At 39.4% G+C, this 21,350-nt stretch overlaps 1 protein-coding gene across 5 annotated transcripts in view; it reads left to right on the top strand.

Moving 5' to 3' along the window:
• Positions 1–17,155, top strand: part of arhgap35a (Rho GTPase activating protein 35a) — a 66,519-nt gene extending 49,364 nt beyond the window's left edge. For all 5 annotated transcript variants that reach the window (XM_058414475.1, XM_058414476.1, XM_058414478.1 and 2 more), the window contains 4 exons: positions 5,657–5,734; positions 8,624–8,755; positions 12,928–13,033; positions 13,934–17,155. In XM_058414475.1, coding sequence (XP_058270458.1) covers positions 5,657–5,734; positions 8,624–8,755; positions 12,928–13,033; positions 13,934–14,360 — 743 coding nt within the window. In that variant the 3' untranslated portion in view covers positions 14,361–17,155. The remainder of the gene's footprint in view (positions 1–5,656; positions 5,735–8,623; positions 8,756–12,927; positions 13,034–13,933) is intronic.
• The last annotated feature ends 4,195 nt before the right edge of the window (positions 17,156–21,350 follow it).

The following is a 21,350-nucleotide window of genomic DNA, read 5'->3' as shown; positions in this document are numbered from 1 at the left end:
TAAACATGCTGTTTGTTCAGTTCCCACCATTTCATGTAATGTTAAACAAACTGAAGTGTAATTACAGCTGGCTCAACATACCGTACAGAATGCTGGAGAAAAATGGACAAACAGCGACTTACACTTTGCAGATGTTTTGCGTACGTGTCACATCAAGTGTGAATTCAAGATAATTGCAAGCCATGATGTTTCCAGATGTTTGTGAGCGTTACTTGTTTCTGAGCCTCTTTCGCAATCCACCTCCCTTTTCGTCACACAAATCACAGCCTGGGGTTGGTCTCTGTCTGTTAAATAGCATCGTTCTGTGAAAATATGTTTCGTGGACAAAACTAGGAGCAATGGTGAGGGCTTTTCAGTGATCAGTCACAGTGAGGTCTGATTACTATGGTGTCGGATGTTTTGAGATGTTGAGCAACATACATTCTCACAGATTGGGCTCTGTACTAATGCCGTGTTCCTGTAGCTTTCAGTGTGGTATGTACATGTGTTAATAACATCTGTTTGAGCGGCCAGCAGAGATTTGATTTGGGTCAGTAGCGTTAGCGTGGTTAGCTTACAGGGATTAGGGTTGTCCATAGGGAATGAACTCATTGGCTCTTATATGTGCCTGTAGTGTAATTCTCTGTGTTGGGGGAACAGATAGCGATTCCTTTGGGAAGGCAGATGTCCAGCACTATCTAAAATGAAGTCGTAAACTGTGAGCCATGCTCAAATGTTGCTCCTGTGGTTTTGTAAAGTATAGCTGAGGTTGGTGCAGAGACTAATAAGATACACTGCACTCTCTGCATGCATAGTTTATAGTCTGTGTGTTTATATCCCTGATTAGAAATAGAAAATCTCAAACTTGGATGTTGGGGTTGCTTGTAAAAGTAAACCCCACCCTTTGGACTAAACGTTTTTACCACTAGGGGGCATGAAGTATTGATAAGCTTTTTTTTCCCCTCTCCATTGTAGTCATGTGTGTGTGTGTTTCTGCAATAGTAGTGGAATGCTGAGCCTTGCAATGTAATTTTCTGCTCAATAGCTTCCCCATAGAGATCAATATCGGAGAGCCGGAAATGAGCCCAATCTTTGGTCTCAGTTCATTTCTGGAGTCTTTGGGTGGAGCCCACTGCTACAACTAGCCACACTCTGATGCACTGATAGCCCCGATGGTCACACACTCACTTAAATACACTTCCTTGCCTTCTTAATTACCACATCTTCCACATCACTGCAAGCAATTTGGATGAGAGTATAAATTCTTTCATACCACTTCCATGACTGTGACAGAATCAGACATCCTTCTGGCTGTTGGGATTGTAAATTAATACGAGTCTGAATAAATACACAGAAAAACACAAAGCTGGAGAATTCACAATGCACTTAAAAGATGTAGAGTGTTCCTTCCATTTTAAATTACCTCTCTGATTGGAAAAAATCGGACCTTTCACAATTAACTAATTGCAGAGGACACATTAGATAATGATTAATGTGCATTTCATTTTATGTCCTGTGTTTTGCTCTACATCACTCGGGGCATACCACATTACCCCCTCTGAGAGCTGTGTTACCCCCCCTTTCTTTTTTCTTTCTTTTTTTTTTTTAATGGATCACAATTTTGTAGCCAGATGTGCTTAGTCACGGTTGCCAAAGTGTGTTTAACACACACCAGCACAGTTTCTCTTTCATATTCATTATGAAAGTAAGCACAGACTCTTGTAATGAGACATTACTTCACCCTAAAATTGGATTAAACATTTTTTTTCGTGTGCACAACGAAGATTTGTGACCACCTGACACATGACCCCTTATATGGCATACGTGTTAAGAAGCTGTGTCGCGGTTTGACTTTTATTCTTGTCATCCATGCCCCTCTCTTTCGTACTACTAAGGCTTTGTCCACCAATTGTTCTTTAAGCTTCCTGTTTATTATATTTTTGTACCCCTGTCTTGTTCTAAATTTTCTTCCCTTTTCCCTTCATTTCTTCTTCTTCACTATCATTCTATCAACATGTTCTTGCATGTCTGGGCATGCTTTATGCAATGGTATTCATGGCTGAGGTAAAGGCCAGCAGGCTTTGCCATTCTTTCAGCTTGGTGACCTTGTCGCTAATGGGAGTGCTACTGTGAGAGAGTGTAACATTTAGACAACGCTTAGACCTCGTATTAACATGCATGTCAGGTGATTTGATCAGAAGTGGCCAGCGGTAAATGCGGGTGCTTTCTCAAGCAAAATACTGTTATATTAGAAATGTAGTATGCAAATAACAACTTGAAGGAGAGCAAGAATGTGTCCATTGGGATGCAGGACTATGTGAATAGCCCATTACTCATTGTACAAAATTTTAAATGACTTTGCTATTTAAATTAGTTTGTGGGTGGTATCTGAAAGTTGTACTGTAATTAAAGAAAACCTTGAGATTTATAAATGCATTATATACTTTAGATTTATTTTAATTTACTAATGGTAGTCTTCCATCTTCAGTCTGTCTAGATGCATATTAATGAGTAAAGCTTGTTTAATCTTAAGCTCGTCCCTATACAGTTATGCCAAACTACATATGTCTTTACACACGGCATATGTTCACTGTATAGGGTCTAATAATATTTTGTCATTCTAGAATCTGTGAAGTGCACTATATAGTCCATAGGCTTTAATTCTGGCTTCAGCCACAGAAAAATGTTACCCTTATGTAATGAAGTCACAGGATTGCGTGGTCAGCAGCACTATTTGTGGAATCGGATCCCAGCGGACACGATTGCTACACACGACAATACCAGGTGTAAACAGCTCTCAGTGGCGTACTTGTGATTTAATACCAGGTCTGGAGAAGGCTGTAGATGCAGACTGTATTACAGTAAGTAAATCCACTCTCGCATATGAAGCCGTGGTGTACGGTTGAGTGTGCTTCTGAGCTATTTTGTGTGGTCCAGATGTGGATTGCTTAGTTATCAGCGGCTGCTCAGTGATACTGCTGAAATGCCATGTATAGTGTGTAGCTCAGAGAGGATATGCATAACATGGCTACAGGAAATGACCTCGCTTTGGGGGTTATGTGTGCTGCTCAGGAAGCTGCGCATCAGTGGTGCTAAGGGCAAAGTGAGCTTTTGACCTCTGTGCTTTGACCCCTGTGTGAGCATGGAGACATCTCCTTCTGTGTGTGTGTGTGACCTTACATTCACTGATATTTGGAAAATAATGGACTTTGATTATGACATGCACTCAGAGCAAAAGAGAGCAAGAGAGCTAGAGATATGAAGGAGGACTTCCTTGTATTGTCCTCGACCCGACACTTTCAAGCAGGATGCAGTGTCTCTTCCCTCCGTTCTCTCTCTCCCTCACTTTTTAAAAGCTTCTGAGAACCTCTCCTGAAACACCAGGAAATACCAATTGTTTTGGTTATTGACGACAATGCAGAGAAATATGAGTAATTCTAACACGTGAATTGGGCTCTTTTTATTTTTGAAAGCTGTGTGAGGCTGTCTTTTGTCCTAGTTAAGTACAGAAAGGAGAAACCAAGTTTAGGGTTCATTTTTCACTCAGCCAAGTATTTGTTTTTTGCTTTCATAGCAACACCCTTCTCAGTTCTGTCCCAAGTTTAGGCTGTTCTTAAACAATTATCTTTCTTATATTATCCTGTGGTGTGGGATGTGGAAATCCAACCTTAACCTCTAACACTCCATGTTCAATAAAAAAAAAAAAAGATTCAGCATCCAGTAGTGACGGGAAACATAGACCCATATAGAGAAAAAAAAAACATCTTGAAAAAAACATCATCCATAAAAGGTGGATAACAGACGACAGAGGGTTTGCAAAGACTGGTCAGCTAACACGTTTATTTGTTGGTGCAGTGGGTAGATGTCACTGAGGCAGTTGGTAAAAAATAAAAATACAGACGGCGAGTAGATCTTCCATGCCAGAAAGTTTGGTCCTTGAGCTATAAGGAGAACTCACTTGATGCACATTAGGACATTAGGAGCTGCTATAGGAATAAAAAAACGTTTAAAACTCCTGCGTTTTAATTGACCAGGAATCTTCTAAATATAATTCGGAACGTGTGTGATGTTTTTAATTTCAGCAAACCTTTTAGTTTGTAGAGGATGATGACCTATCAATCCAGCACAGAAAATGTTAAATGCATCATTCTTTGTGTGGGATTTTCTTATTTTCTTTGGTTAGGATTGTTTAAAAAAAAAAAAATGTAATGTGTCCCATGCCCATTCCTGCTAAAGGGTGGTTAAAGTTTGGACCATCAGTTGGTGCGGTCAGACTTTGTTGTCATTTTCTCCACCTCACCACTGCTTTAAATTAGTTTTGGCTGGCTTTAGAGTTAAAATAATAATTCGTCTTGACATTCAGATCTGGAGTATGTGAATCAGTAGAGGAAATGTTCATTAATGAAAATAAGGGATAATGAACTGTGAATTAGTCATTGTGGCAAATGATGTCCCGGTATATTATATTCACTGATGTATTGCTTTGTGTGACTTCATGCTGCATGGTAAGCTGCATTGGCATTCAGTCTAGTAATCACATCACATGAGCATAAAAAGCAGTCAGATCTTAATGTCATGGTTGGTTCACCCGGCTGGGCGTTATTCTGCCACAGTGACTCACACTGTTATTTTTCCATTGCATTTTGCCTCACACTGCTTTTTCTGTCACTGTCTTGCATTCCTTTTCCCACTCATTTTTACCCTTTGTTTTCTGTTATGATGTATACAGATGTGGAAGGGAACCTATCTGTCTGCTTATACACACAAACTCATAGGGCCTGAGGCGCTATAGGAAGGAAGTTCAGTTGGGAGCAGGTGGCAAATCAATGTGCTTCACTACTACACCAAGCTGCCTTGTTTTTGAGTTTGTCTTGAGCTGTCCGTCACTGCAACAGTGTTGTCAGCATCTGTAGAATGAGGGTCCAGGCTGTGAATGCCTGGGAGAATAAACACAAAATGATATCATGTTTGTGTGATGTTGGTGGTTGACATCCTTTTTATTGACTTCTCTTGATTGGCTAAACACTGCAGGCAGTTTTTTTGTGATTAGATGAATGAAGTCTTCTGGAGTATCACCATCCCGTAACAGGAAGCTCGGGCATCTGTGGTGCTTGACAGAAACAAGGAGGAAGTTGAATGAATATTGTGTGCTGTTTAAACTCTACTACGTGTTTATTCTGTCATCTTGTTGGAACCAAATACATTTGGTTCCATGGCTGTGTGAGACTGAGTTCAGGAGAATATAACCTCTGGTCATCCTAGTGATACAAGCCAATTATGGGTATCTTTTGACATATGTATATAAGCTTAGGGCATCACGCATGGTGAGGTCTAGCATATGTAGCTTCACACATCTTGGGCTTCTCATCCAAGTGTTTTGTTCACTATGGAAGAACTTTGTAGCTTCAGGGTCTTGGGTCTGATTACTGTCTGTGTTAGTTTTGCTTGTTTTGCCCATGTCTCTGTGGGTTTCTGCCTGCTTCTCAGGTTTCCTCACCTATTCAAAAAACATGCCAGTCAGGGGATTACGTTTTCTGAATTGCCCCAAGGTGTGAGTGAGTGTGATGGCCTGCAGTGGACTGGCATCCGGTACATTGTGTATTCCTGCTTTGCAACAAGATCCACATCAGAATGAACAGGTTCTCACTATATATATTTTTTTCTTTTTCTTTTTCAGGTTTGAGCACAGAGGGAATCTACAGGGTCAGTGGCAATAAGGCTGAGATGGAGAGCATGCAGCGGCAATTTGACCAAGGTGAGGCACTATTTATTATTTCACGTACTCTTTTCCGTTGAGATTTAAATTAGCATGCAAATACCACTGAAAACATGAAATGTAAGAGAGCAGGTAGATCGTCTACTTGTGTTAATATTGTACTAGCTGTCATACAAGAGCTGTTTTGGCTTTAGCAATTAAAAATAAAAGGTATACTTAAACGTTTCAGTCACCTGAAATGTTTATAGTCTCCTGCCCATCTGATCTGATTCCACAGAAGTTGCACAGATTGCTAAAAAAAAAAAAGTTAATGCTGATTATGATAGAAAGGTGTCATAGCACAGTGCATCACAGCTTACCATCACAGCTTGCCAGTGCTGACCCCTGTCCAATGAAAGCACCTACAATGGGCATGTGAGCATTAGAACTCCACAATGGAGCAATGTATGAAGATGCCTTGCTCTGATGATCTTTTACATCTTGTGGACACCCAAGTGCATGTCTGTGCATCTTTTACCTGTGAAAGAGATGGAACCAGGATGCTGGATTAGAAGAAGGCAAGCCAGCAAAGGCAATGTGATGCTCTGGACTGGGAAACATTGGTTCCTGACATTCGTGTGGATGTTACTTTTACACGTACCACCTACCTAAACTTTGTTGCAGATCAAGTTCACCCCTTCATTGCTACATTATTCTCTAATGGCAGTGTTACCTAATTTGGGTATTGTTGCTGACCATGAGCATCCTTTTCATGGCCACAATTTACCCATCTTCTAATAGCTATTTCTATTCAAACTGCTTTCATGAGTGTTCTTCAGTTGCCTTTCCAGTAACCAGATCTAAATCCAATGAGGCACTTTTGGATGTGGCAGAATGGAAGATTTGCAGCATGACTGTGCATCTAAAAAGTCTGCTGTTATGTCAGTATGGACCAGAATGGATTCCATGCACAAAGAATTAAGGCTGTTTTGAGAGCAAAGGGAGGCTCAACTCAGTATTAGTACACTGTTCCTAATGAAGTGCTTTGGGAGTGTCTGTACCTAATAGCCAGTATATGACCCTGAGCACTATGCCCCTGGAAACACTAGTTGTAGAAGATGTTCTGGCTCGGAGAGTTCCTCAAACTCCTCTATAGTACATAAGTTAATAAAAGTTCACTAGAGATGAATTGAGATGCATGTTTTGTTGAACTCCACTCACACAATTATTTTTGTTTGTGCCCACGAGCAGTATTACCAATTTATTTGGTTCTCTTTCTCAAAAAAAAAAGCCTAATTAGAATGACTGCACCCCTGCTCAATTCTTGTCTCAACCTGATGCACTGTGAACCTTTCTGGCAAGCCTTCAAACGAGCCGTTCATATGTGCTAAATAATGAACCTATTCATCGCCAATGACATATTAATATTCAGTCAGATACTTAAAACAGTGTTGCTAAATTTTAGCATCCTAGCACAAAAACTGTTCTCCTCACATTAATGATAATTGGCAGAAACACTGCTATTTTTTTTTTTTGCTGTGATTATTCTTATATATGTGCTCAGTATAATAAAATACTTAATACAGCCTGGAGGTAAGCCTTGGGTGCTTCTGGAGCAGTGAGGGATAAGGAGTCTGTTCAACAGCCCAATAGTGGCAGATTTAAAGTTTGGACTCATGTAGTATAAATGACTCATGCACACACTGCATATGGTTGCTTTTAGACCTTGGCATAATCTGAACCAAGCACTTTTGGGATCTCCTGTATCTGCATTTGAAGGCTTCTTTTATGAACAAATCACATGTATATCGATAAGAGCATTGTGCAGGCTGTTCTGCTTAATTAACCTGAAGTTATCTACAGCTATCGATTCAGCTCCAGAGTCTAGATGGATCATTATGCGTATTATATGCACTAGTTAATCTGTGAGTGCATTACAGTGCCAGTATTGAATTGTAATTTTGAAAACTTTCTGCTTATGCATCAGTATATATTTGTTGTGTGCATTGACTGTGCCTTGGCACAACTGTGTCTAGAGAATAGTGAGAAAAAGGTCAGTTAATTACTTGCGTATTGGTTTTGGTAATGAAGCACGTGCGAATACATGCACTGATGCACTGCTGGGTTCTGTCAGGGTCGGTTCGGTCTGGCGTGAACTAATAGGAGATGAGGATCGGAGTAATAATAAGAGTCTGATCGATTAGACCCTAGCACAGCCTTATTACTATTGAAGCCACTGCATACAAGTAGCAACGAGCATGCAGACACCCATGAACTGGTACAGATCCACAGTGTGACCTATTCTGACCTTATACAACACTGTATATTTAATGTTTGCTGAATAATTTATCTACTGGGGGGGGTCATTACCCTTCTGCAGCACTGCTTCTGGTCTCCCTCTCTGCAAGAGAAGCAACAAACCCTAATCAGACGGCAACATTTTAATTAAGTTTTGCTTTTTCCTTCTGCAATCAGTAAGCAGCCTCACACCATTGATTCTTTCTTTCTTCTGCAGAATATAAACTACATTTTTACCGCGCATGCAAATGCTCTGATAACACTTGTTGTATGGTTTTTAATCAGATCGCTTTTCTTTGTCCTTGCATCTGTAATTTTTTTTTTTCCCCCCTCCGTCTCCATTGTGCTTTGTGCACAGCAAACTCCTCTCGCTTGGTATGCGAGTCCTCCAATGAGACACACATTTCATGGGGAATATGGGTAATTTAGCAATTTACAGAGACAGCACTGAACACAATGGTTGTGTATCGAGCAGGTTTGAAATAAAAGTGCTGTTCTAATGTCTTGTCAGCCAGTGGGTGGCTTCTTCATGTTCACACACCAGCTTCTTTTTTTTGTAGGTTGTATGCGAGGTACCGTTTTTGCTGTTACTCGTTTTGTTTGCTGAAATTGTGATGAATTATCTGACTCTTCTTGATTTCTGATTGTTAGATCAATCCTTGGACCTGGTGGAGAAGGACTTCTCCGTGAACACTGTAGCTGGAGCCATGAAGAGCTTCTTTTCTGAGCTGCCAGACCCTCTGGTGCCCTACAGCATGCAGGTGGACCTGGTGGATGCCTTTAGTAAGTACTGCCATTGAGTTTTTAAAAAATGCTGTATAGTTTCAGAGAAAGTGGTGTTTGCTGGAACGGCAAACAGCGCTGTTGCATTTTTACATCTGAACTGAATGCAGGTTGAAGCTGCATCTCGAACACCATACTTCTCATGCTTTAATGGAACTGTTAATTCCCAGAGGATGTACTAAAACTGTTTAAAAATTAAGTATGAATTCCCGGACACTTTTTCCAGGCCTTAGCCTGCACTGTGTTGCGAAAGAGGCGCTGTTATCAGAGGGTTATACATCTCACGTTTCGCCAAATAGCTGACACACTGAGGCAGAGATTCTAATTCTGCAATTCTCTTTGCAATAAAATAAATGTCAAATAAAATTGGAAGGACCTCCTTGGTACAGGTTTATGAATTTCATCCAGCTATTCATATATTAGGCTCATTGGTTTAAACATGTGCATTAATATCTGTCTTTATTGCTCTATGTCAATTAAATGAAGCCATAGAGCTTTTTTTTTTCCATTTCTGAACTTTCCAATACATTAGACTCCTGTAGGTATGATTTCCAGGCCTGCTTGTTTTTGAGTTATTGAAGTTTGGATTAAATTAGAATTTAATTCACATGATCAGTAAACCGGCTAAGAGCTATTAGAACTCAATATTAAATACAATAACTTTGATAAAGTGGGTAGTCAGGGACCCTAATCAGTGTGCTACACAAAATATAGCTTTGAAGAATATGAAATATAAAAAAAAAATACACATTTATTGAGTTAAAATAGATGATTGTTTGTGGAGGCAGTTTAAGGTTCAGCGATGTGAGATCTACTTATTAATTTCCAATTATTGGAGTAAATAAAGCAGCGCAATAGTGCTTCTCGTTGTCAGTTTCCCTCATCAGTAAGATGAAGAATGTACTCTTCCCTTTTGTAACCTGATTAGTTTAATGGCACAGTATACCATCTGTGTCCGTGCTGCCGCTACTATTTATCGAAGCTTGCCCAACTTCCTTGTGAAGAATCGGAGAAGGTGGTCAAAGAGGGTATTCTAGCGCAGGCAAGGTTTGTGTGAGCTCTATCCTCCCTGCCTAATGGACATAGATTTTGATCCCCCAGCTGTATAAAAATAGCAATGCAGAAACAATGCAGTTCGCATAGCTGCTGCATCCACATGCATAGTCATGGTCTAAATGTGCGCTGTACTGGCTTGTTCAAAGGGCTGTATATTAAAAAAAATGAAAGGGCGAGGTTTTGTGTAATGAGGGCTATCTGCAGTGGGGAGTTGTTTTGCTCGCACAGCACTGAGCTTCATCCTCATGCAGTGTGAAATTCTGTGTTAGGTGCTGGGCATTCCTCCAACCTCAGGATGCACCAGCAATTAGACTGAAACTGCAGCTTATGCCTGTAGTTAGCCTGCTACTTGGGAACATTTAAGCATGTTACTGAAACTCTTTTAAGCACTTCAGTCCTTTTGGAGAATCACTCCAGCATGATGTCACTCTGCCAAGTAGAAGACTGAGAGCAAGCCCAAGCTGTGTGACAGGATTTAAGAGCATTTTTTACTTGCAGTACTCTTAGGCTGTCAAGGATGTCTTACTATATGTTAACGTAATAGAAGCTAGTCGAGCTGAAACGGTAAATGCAGCACTTCTGCCTTTTTAGACTTTTATTGCTTCAACACTCAGGAGGAGACAGTGAGGGGAAATATGCACTTATCAAGCACAGAACACTCGAGATAAAGCATACACAAAGTGATTGTAGTGTTCTTGAAATTTTGTCGAGGGGGGGGGCATAATGAGAGAGACGGAGGGGGAAAAGGACAGACGGCAGGTTACGTGATTGCAGAGTCACTCCCTGCAGGTGGTGGGCGGAGCTCCAGGCTGGCCCGTCTGTCACTGAGCGTCATGGCAACAATGCAGCAGGCTTGTTCAGTGTCAGCGGCTGTGAAGCTAGATGTCTAAAATGTCTGCATTGTACTGGCATTTACTCAATACCTTTGGCCATGAATAACAGATATGCTATCCCAGGGACTTCAAGATGAGGAGTTTGACATATTGCATTAAACATAGACGAATTGCCTCAGCAGACGAGTGTACAGTGAGGGTGATCTGATTTCGATTGATTACAGACTGTTAGTATCTTCTTCTTTTTTTTTGAAGATGAAATCACCGCTTTGCCTCGGCATGAACTGCTGGGAAGGTTTACGCTGGTGTTACTCCATTAAATGGTGCATCAGTGGATGTGTGAGGGCGTGTGTCTGTGTGAGGAATACTAGAGTGTTAAACTGACATCAGCGTTTGCACGCGAGATGCTGACATCAGTCTGTGTGTCTGTGTTTGATACTCAAGAGCAGCACATCTGCCATAGTGGTCACGTGTTTTGATACAGAGCTCTCTCAGGGCTGATGTAAGCCGATCTGACTCAGTGCATCCATCGTTCTTGCAGCACTCAGGGGACGCACATGTGTGTGCGTGTGGGTGTGTGTGTGTGCGCTGTTTGGTTTTTGCCTCATCCTGCAAGCATCTCTCAGTGTCCCCTGATGACAGTGATAGGAAGTCAGGCACCATATGCAGTTCGAGAAGGATCCACCCTTTCTCATTGCTAGAGCTGAATATTGGCTCACAACCTTTCATTTGGGTGTGTAGCGGGGCTGTCGGAACAAATTCGACTGTTTGAAAACGGCTCGCGTTTTCATGTGCGTGTGTTAAGGCAGAAAACAGTGTTAATGATTTAATACGGGTTTTAATGATTTTATTTAATCATATTAAAATCAGTGTAATATGTTCTGCTTGGAGTTGCTTAACACAAAACTAAATATTTGCTAATTAACACATTATAGGTCTATGAATACATGCATGGCTTATTATTATGGCCTACATCTTTTTTTTAAACAAAAATTAATATTTAAAACAGACATGCATTGTATGAAAAGTGATGTTACATCGAATTAGATCATTTCCAGACATCACTCACTGGAGAAGTTCTCTCTACCGCTGTATCTTAAATGACTTTTTATTGAACCCGTAGTGCATTAGGTAGCGTTTATATTATATGATTTGCCTTTGCAGTAATCATATATAGGCCTATTAAATAGGACTGCATCTATCCTTAGTGATTCAGCAAAACAAATGCATAAACAAATAGATACAAATCAAGATCTTTGGCAAACATCTTAACTGAGGAAAAAGTGTGAACATGGCATGGTGGTCAGTTCCAGACTTGAGTACTTCAGAAACTTCTGATCTCTGAGGATTTCACACGACAGCAGCCTCTGGAGTTTAGACAGAATGGTGCATCAATCGAATATCACTGAGTGACGTTTTCCAGTTTCAGCAACCATATGCAGCTTCAGTGAATGTGAAAGCTGATGTGGTCGTCTGCAGTTGTAGCTCCTTAAGTTTCTGATGCTTTTCTTATGTTACTGTTGTACTTTTGAGTGGTTGTTTGAGGTACCGTAGACTTCCTGTCAGTTTAAACCAGTCTGGCCATTCTCCTCTGACTTAATCAACAAGGCATTTCGGCTCACAGAGTTGCCCAATGCTGGATTTTTTTTTTTTTTCCTCCACAATTCTTTGTGCTGCTATTATTATATTGGCGGATTGGATGATTGCATGAATAAGCCAGGATACAGTGTTCCTGTTAAAGTGACTGTATAGTTAATAGAAATAGAACATTATCAAGAAAAAGCTAATCAGTCAAGTACCTTTCCATGAACAATAGTTACTTTATTTGCCTGTATGTGCTTTTCTTTAAACATAGTTTAACACTGCTGCTGTGTACTGTGGCAATGTTTAAACCATAGCCTTGAAATTATGCTGCAGTCTACGTTATATTTTCTTACTAATTAAAATACAGTGTAGGTATAAATGTTAAACATAAAAACCTCAGATCTAAACAGGCAATTTTCTTTGTAACTAGAAAATCTCTCCCAGAATTTTACATAAATATGTTTGGAGGGTATTTTTTTCTGTGTGTATGCAAGTCTTTACAGGATGAACTGTGTCATGCTGTTTTCTGTTTGTCTGCCTTCTCTCTTCTCTCTTCTTCTCCTTCACCTCCGGCTGCTTGCCCGAGTCATTACTTGTGTTGATGTGCCAAGAGGCTGTATCTGGATGGGTGTCTATTTTTGTGTCGCTTTGTCTGTGTGTCTGTGTGTCTCATTCTCATCTCTGTCTTGCCTCCCACAGAGATCAATGATCGAGAGCAGCGGTTCTTCGCCATGAAGGACGTGCTGCGCAGGTTCCCCCGAGAAAACTACGAAGTCTTCAGATACGTCATCAGCCACCTGAACAAGTGAGTTATTACTTCGTGACTTCTAAACTTTTCTCATTATAGAGAGGATACAATTGCAGACTTGTAGGAGTATTTAGAACATTGTGAAGATTATCTTTCATATTCGGTGGCACAAAAATATCCAAGTTTTATTTTGTTCTTGTTTTAGTTTGTTCATTCACGCATCTTGAGCAGTCAATGAAATGTCATTATTTAAATTATGTACCAATTTTCCACTTAAATGCAAAATGTGTTTGCAGTATTTTGTCTGTATAGTGTATACAGTTATATTTTGTAATATGTATGATGATCATATAAATAAAAAGTACCACTGTTAGAGGAGGCTTACGTTTAAGAACTAAGAACATTTAGTGAGGTTTACATTTAATCTTATCATTTTACATCTTTTACAATTTAATCATTTTACATCTTTAATTTGGGTACAGTTTATTTATTTATTTATTTTTCTTACAGAAGGCACACAATTTTACCTTTTGATTATTCTAATCAATTTCACCTTATGACGTATGGCTATATGAAAATAAAGGCAAATTTTACAGTCACATTTATCGCTTTAGCAGATAAGCACTCTTATATAAAGTGACTTTGAGAAGTGCATTAAAGTATCCTTACATTACTACAAATCTTCTATAAAAAATACCATAAGGCTAAAACCCTGTTACATAGCAGTTAATGCATGAGTAAAGAAGGTACAAGTATTTTCTAAGCAAGGTATTTAGATTTAACGCTTGTTTAAGTGCTTATTGAAGAGATAATAATAATAATAATAATAATATTCAAATGCATTCTTGTCAATTTTAAGAATTTTGTGAGACTATATTATTTACTGCTTATATTTAATCGATTGTTTATTTTCTATTACATTCCATGTAAATCTCTTTCTGTTTTTCTCTGAATCAGGGTGAGCCAGAACAGCCGTGTGAATCTGATGACCAGTGATAATCTATCCATCTGTTTCTGGCCCACACTGATGAGGCCTGATTTCACCACCATGGATGCGCTGACAGCAACGCGCACTTACCAGACAATCATCGAGACCTTCATCTACCAGTGTGCTTTCTTCTTCTACAATCAGGCCCTGGTTGACAACCCAGGCAGCCTGCCTGGGCTCCCAGGATCCCCTACTGCTACCCTGTCCTCCACCTCATCCATGTCAGGCTCCGCCTACTCATCCTGTTACTCCCCAGCCCAACACGTAACCGCGCCCTTCAGCCCGGCTCAGCAGTCCCCACCTCATTCTCCTCCCCCTACTCCACAATCGCCTATCCAGAGTCTACTGCCTCCAATGCACCCGCACCACGCACCAACGGAACAACACACGCTGTGAAGCAGAGCGGGATATAGAAAGAGAGCGAACATGGCCGAGAAGTTCTGAAATGGGGAAAGAGTTGAGTTCTGAAGTAGCATTTACAGAGATTACATAAATGGAAAGTGATTCTTAGAAGAAAAAAAAAAAGAATGAGATTTGAGGAAATGTGCCTGCAAGTGACAGAGAATGAAAAGAGGGGGTGTTGGACGTAACGCGAAGGTCAAGCCACTTCAGCTGGGAGACACTCCAGTGACGCTCATCTTCCTCGTTATAGATCACTGCACTCATCTAATTTCTCCTCATAATATAATTCGGAAGCATACACACATTCTTACCTTATATAAACAAATAGATCTGAGATCATGGGTCAGCACAGGACAGACATGATAGGAGGAGTGTGTGGCTACTAAGTCTGCACTACTTGGCCTGTTCTGATTTACCAGAGGGGTTTCTGAGTAGAAACAACTGATATGTGTGAAAAGATAGAAATCTGAACTAAACTCTCCACACAATCGATTATCTGCTCTACATAACCTTCTCAGGCCCATGTCCTGTTGCTACCAATAGGAAGAAAGCTAAATGTGGCAGGAAGCCATCCTTAGCATTCTCAGCATTTTTTTTTTTTTTACCTTTCAACCACTATTGCCACATTTTTAAAGACTTGTTCCAGCAATCGAAGACACGACACCTCTGTCAGCCACATTCCTCATCCTTTCCGTCTGAATGAGTCTCGTATAAAGTGGAGCATGTTTAAAGAAAAATAGTCCGAACAAGAACTTGACAAACTGGATCTGGTTACATTGGCAGTGGACTACGGCGAACTTTGGTACTTTTTTTTTTTTTTTTGCACAGCAATCTGGGAATTGAAGTCTTCTCAACATCCCTGTTCATCTCTCTGCCTTCACAATGAGCCAGGATCTCAAGAACGTGTTAGGAGACTAGTATTCATTTCTGTTCTGGAAAAGAAAAACAAAAAAAAAAAAAAGAAGTGTGTGTTTCTTGATTTGGAGTGTGTTTTCTTGATGCGTCAGTCAGGGTTCAGTTTGTGCTCCACTTGGATAACGGATCTCAGTGAGATTCTCCATTAGACCAGATGTGGAACGATAATGCACTAGCGAGCTGAAACTTTAATGTGTGTGTGCGATTATGCGTTCATACCTGCCTGAATGTACACTTTATGCTTGTGAAATATCACAGTGAGATTTTGGCAGCTTTCGAAAGTTTGTCCAACCGATTGGTTTTGATGGAGGAAAAAGAGATTTGAACGTTTAGGTGGTGAATTTGGTTCTCTGTGTGTTAACACTGAAAGGAAAGCTGCTTTGTCTAAAAACACACTTGCATCACTCATTCCGAACTCTGCTGCACTATTCCATTTTAAGAAACTTCCAAAAAGATTTTCAGCTGACTGTTGCTCAGTCAGACAGTCCGAAATGCTTTGTGTCTGAAGGAGAGTAGAAAGCAAGAGAAAGACTTAAAGGGAAGACCCTTAGTGGGTTGTTTTGTTTTTGTTTTGGGGGGGTGAAGACAGTTTTCATCTTTGTGCTCATATTTGGGTGTGCTACTGCCATCTCCTGTGCCAACAAGGTACTGCACCTCATACTGAGTCGGCTTCAGTTTTTCTATCTACCTTAGACACAGAGTCCATTCCCCTTCCTCTACCTTCCCATAAGAGAAGTGCTGGATGCACACAGTTCCTATACACACAGCATCACCACAGAGAAACCCTTAAGAACCTGCGTTCCTCAACAATACGTCTCGGCACTTCATATCCTACTATGTATTCTCAGGTCGCCGCTGTTATAATGGCTCATTAACCATCGATTCTTCCTAATTGTCGACTTCATGAACGTTATTGTCGTGTCTGATGAAATCCTACAAAAAATCGTGATGCTGAGTTTTGGAATTAAACAGGGATTTTTAGGACTATAAAACTAGACATTTTAATTGAAGTTTCTCATCGTGTAGGTCTCTCTGACCTGAGCTGCCCACTACATTTGCCCTGCCAGTCAAAGTCGCATAAAGCATCTGATTGGCTTTGAAATCTTCAACACGTTTCCTGCCCACACAGCCTCAGCTATTTTTCTGCTCTTTTCAGTTAACATGGTATTTTTTGGGAAAATAGGGAGAAAGATCCAAACTCTCCTGGTACTTTGCAGTTGATTGCTGTCTTGCCTCATTCTCAGTGAAAATCATACATCAGCGTGATAATACAGAGTTGATATATAGCAGCCAAAGAGCAAAAAGGGTGAGAGAAAGACGAGGAAGGGCATCAAATGGGAATTAAAATGTGATGTTTCAGCAATCTTATGTGGCTGCATTTTTTCCTTTATTTTTTTTATTTTATTTTTTTTTGCAACAGTGGTGACCGATTAAGTTAAACGAGAAGCAAAACAAAGCTATATTCAACATGGTTGTTTATTTGTATGTTAGGGGGTCTAACACTTTGCCCTGTAGTCAATGGTGATAGAAAAAAAAGGTTTCTTTTTATGTTTTATTTTAATAATTAAAAAAGACCATTTTTAACAATTTTGTGAATGGTGTAAAGGCCATATGATGTAGTGCATGATTCAACTCCAAGTCTGGGAGTTGGGACCTTCAACTCTTCGTATTTAAGAGAGAAAAAAAACAGCATTAAATGAACAAAAACAAAAAAATTAAAAACAAAAAAATAAGAAAAAAAATCATGAAGTAAACTGAGAAGAAACAAAAATCATGACTTTATTTGCTATGGTTATTTGTCTCAGTGGGAATGGTGTACAAACTGTAAGGCCTTATGTGAGCTGTATTATAGTTAATAAAACAATCTTGTAATATGTTTCTTGTCTCTTGTTTTTTCTACAGTTTCCAAATGTCAAATCTGATCTTACATGTTTTAAAATATTCTAAAAAATTGTATTATTTTAATACAATTTAAGTTATAATAAGATATTTGAAGGCTTCACGGTGTCCTGTTTAAAATCGAATGCTAATTCGACTCTTCTTCTTCTTCTTCTTTCGGCTTTTCCCTTCAGGGGTCTCCACAGCGAATCATCTCTCCACCTATTCCTATCTTCTGCATCCTCAACACTTGCACCCACTAGCTTCATATCCTCATTTATTACATCCATACACCTCCTCTTTGGCCTTCCTCTTTGCCTCCTGCCTGGCAGCTTCATGTCCAACATTCTCCTACCAATATACTCACTCTCCCTCCTCTGGACATGTCCAAACCATCTTAATCTGTCCTCCCTAACTTTGTCCCCCAAATGTCCAACATGAGCTGTCCCTCTGATGTACTCGTTCCTAATCCTGTCCAACCGTGTCACTGCCAAAGAGAACCTCAACATCTTCAGCTCTGCTACCTCCAGGGGGAAAAAATTTTTAATAGCAATTTAATGATTCTTATTCATAGAGATGATGTTGAATATCTATAAGTAGTACTTTGTAACATAAAGCACTTGGAGGAGAGCAAAAAAATAGGGGACGACAACACAGTTTGCATATATAACCGCATAACGAACAGCAAAAGATGGGAATATTAAAGAAATACTCTAGTACTATTCAAACTAATCTCTATTGACTGAATGTCAGTATTTGTGTGTGCTTCGACTCGGTTCATTCATCAGCTTAAATATTCAAGGAATAAAACAAAGCTAGCAAATGTAAAAGGCTTATTTAGTTCTTGTTCATTCCAGATTAAAGAGCTTTATGTTGTGCTTACTTAATCCGGATAAATACAGTATGTGTATTAATTTATTAATACTTAATCTTATTTTTATTTAAATAATTACTATGGGTAACCATTGCAGTGCAATTCCTTGTACTGAGAAATAAACAAAAATCTCCCTAAGGTTTTGTGGTATCTACATGCACCTGGGCGATACCTGAGGTACTCGGGTAAGTGTTTAATCAAGGTTTTTTTGCTCTGAGCAAGTAATCATATCACTGAAAAGATTAACTATATTGATTTTCCTTTTAATACAAAATACATTTACCTGAATAATTGAAATAGATTATTGATCAAATTTTATTGATTAATTAATTGCCCTTAGATTTCCTATAAAAGTGAGTTTTGAGTAAGCAGTTTTTCCCTTTTGTTTTCGAAGTACAGAATATAGTATCAGGATCTTTATCTGGTAATTACATCACAGCAAGCTGAAATTTAGTTAAAAAACACTCTTATAATCCTTGAAGAAATCATTCCTGTGGCCCGTGTTTGGTTGAAGAGTGAAATATCTTTTATACCGTTTGAAACAAATTGGTGTATGCAACGTCAGAGGAGTAATTTTGAAAATCTATTTAAAATGATCAATCAGGCATAACATTATGACCACCTGCCTAATATTGTGTTGGTCCCCTTTTTGCTGACAAAACAGCCCTGACTCGTCCTGCACTGTGTATTCTGATGCCTTTCTATCAGAACCAGCATTAACTTATTTAGCAATCTGAGCAACAGTAGATCGTCTGTTGGATCAGATCACACGGGCCTGCCTTCACTCCCCACGTGCATCAATGACCCTGTCGCCGGTTTATCACTGCTCCTTCCTTGCACCACTTTTGATAGATACTGACCACTGTAGACCGGGAACACCCCACAAGAGCTGCAGTTTTGGAGATGCTCTGATCCAGTCGTCTAGCCATCACAATTTGGCCCTTGTCAAACTCGCTCAAATCCTTACACTTGCCCAATTTTCCGGCTTCTAACACATCAACTTTGAGGACAAAATGTTCACTTGCTGCCTAATATATCCCACCCACTAACAGGTGCCATGATGAGGAGATCATCAGTGTTATTTACTTCACTTGTCAGTGCTCATGATGTTATTTTATACACATTATTATTATTTATTAAAACATTATTTATTCAACTGGCACATGCAAAATTGTCTCCAGTTCTGTCTACATCATTTAGCTATATTTAAAAGCTAACTAGCAGGCTCACATCTGCTGTACATAATGCTAATACTACAGTAGGGACTATTAGCTATTAGAACTTTTATGTCATCTTAAAGATATTGTTAAATAGCATTGTGTTTGCAGTATTTTTATCTACGACGCTAGGTCAGAGTTGCCCAAACCAGTCCTCGAAGACCTTCATCCAGTTTGCATACAGTAGACTTGGTCTTGCTCAAGGCCTCTGAAAAGTGGATTGAGATCTCATGATCTAAACCATCCACTCAACGATAATTAGCTTGTGTACTTGTATATAAAGTGTTTTTTAATCATTATACGAAACAGTATAATTGGTGTTATGGAAACAAGGCAGATGATCCCTTTTAAAAGTTATCCTTCTAAGTACTGCTGATGAAGTTGCTGTCATTGGCAGAGAATGTCATCATCTGATGTTTTGACCCAGGGCATCTCTTAATGGGGGTCAAAAGAAAATGACTAGATCTTGGATGACCATCTGTCCTCCTGTTCTGTTTGTTTACAGTGAGGACACAGTTGAGCAGCTTTACTTTAGTGTCTGGCAACAACGTGCACATGACATGCCTGCCTGTATCCTGCCACTCGTCCTCATCGAATGCACAGGAAACTAATTTAGAGTGTGGTTACTTTTATTCAGTTACCAACACATAAGCTTTTGAAAGGTTTTCAGATAAAAGTATAACCTAAAACCCTTTCATATGAATGACAAGCATCAGTGTATTGCTGGTCATATGGGTGTAATGAATTTATATGTGTAACGAATGTAATTTGTTATTTTTCTGTATCAGAATATCTTCATATAAAATATAACATAGAGAATGTAGCATATGTGGCGGATGTGGTAGCTTAGTGATTAAGGATTTGGCCTAATGATTGGACGTTTGTGAGTTCAGATCCATGCTGGACTCCTTAACCCTCAATTGCTCAGTTGTGTAAAGTTAGATAAAAATGTAAGTTGTTCTGGATAAGTGTGTCTTTCAAAGGCTATAAATGTAAATTTTATGCAGAATGTAACTGGTTGAGTTTGGACTAGAACAAAATATATACAGTATGTGGCCACTCTCCTAACATGTAAAGTATTCTGTTTATTCCATCCATTTTCTGTACCACTTATCTGACACAGGGATGTGATAGCTTAGTGGTTAAGGTGTTGGATTCTGGTTGTGTGTTCAAATCCCTGGGCCAACAAGCTGCCACTATTAGGCCCTTAGGCAAGGCCCTTAACCCTCAATCACTCAGCTGTATGAAATTATATAAAATGTAAGTTGCTCTGGACTTAAATTTTAGCATCTGCCAAATGCCGGAAATATAAATGGAATCTGTTCCAGGGGAATTTGGGCACAAGGCAGGGACACCGTGGATAGGGTGCCAACCCACTGCAGGGTACAACCACACATTCACTCACTACAGTGAATTTAGAGATGCCAGTCAGCCTACAACACATGTCTTCATACTGGGGGGAAAAAATGGACTGAAAGGGCAGAGGTAGGAATCAACCCCCAACCCTAAAGGTGTGAGTCAAACACACTATTAAGAAAAGGTGTAAGAACTGAATGACTTGTTTTCTTTATCTTCATTCATGGGTTTGTCTCTAGATGTCTTTCTTTTAAGCCATTTATATGAAATGACTTAAGTTTCACAACATTTTTCATTACTTTTGTGGAAATATGGAAATTTAACAGAAAAGTTATTATTTAAAATTGCCATATTGCTATTATCTAGCTTGATGTATGACAGTGAAATCTGATTCTGCTAAAAAAAAAAATACTAGGCACAGACTATGACTACTGAAAGCTATACTCCCAAACGGTAAGCTGTAATAAGGACTGTGCTGACAAGGAATTACCACTAGGCGGCTCACTTGCCTCATAATAATTCCTTAGGTAGTTGTGGAATTTTCTCTTTTAGGGTCATTTTCGATAGGGTTAGTTATCCGACATACTAAACCAAGTGGTTATAGTTGCAAATGCTTATTTTTGAAGTGTTACAAAAAGTATAGATAATCAGAATAATATATGAGAATTTCAGCAGCAGAATTAAAATAGTTTATGCAATAATGTTGCAGTGAAATAGTGATGAAATTATTATTATTATTATTAT

Source organism: Hemibagrus wyckioides, linkage group LG17, assembly GCF_019097595.1.
Source record: "Hemibagrus wyckioides isolate EC202008001 linkage group LG17, SWU_Hwy_1.0, whole genome shotgun sequence".
NCBI lineage: Eukaryota > Metazoa > Chordata > Actinopteri > Siluriformes > Bagridae > Hemibagrus > Hemibagrus wyckioides.
This window is presented reverse-complemented; position numbering and strand designations above follow the sequence as displayed.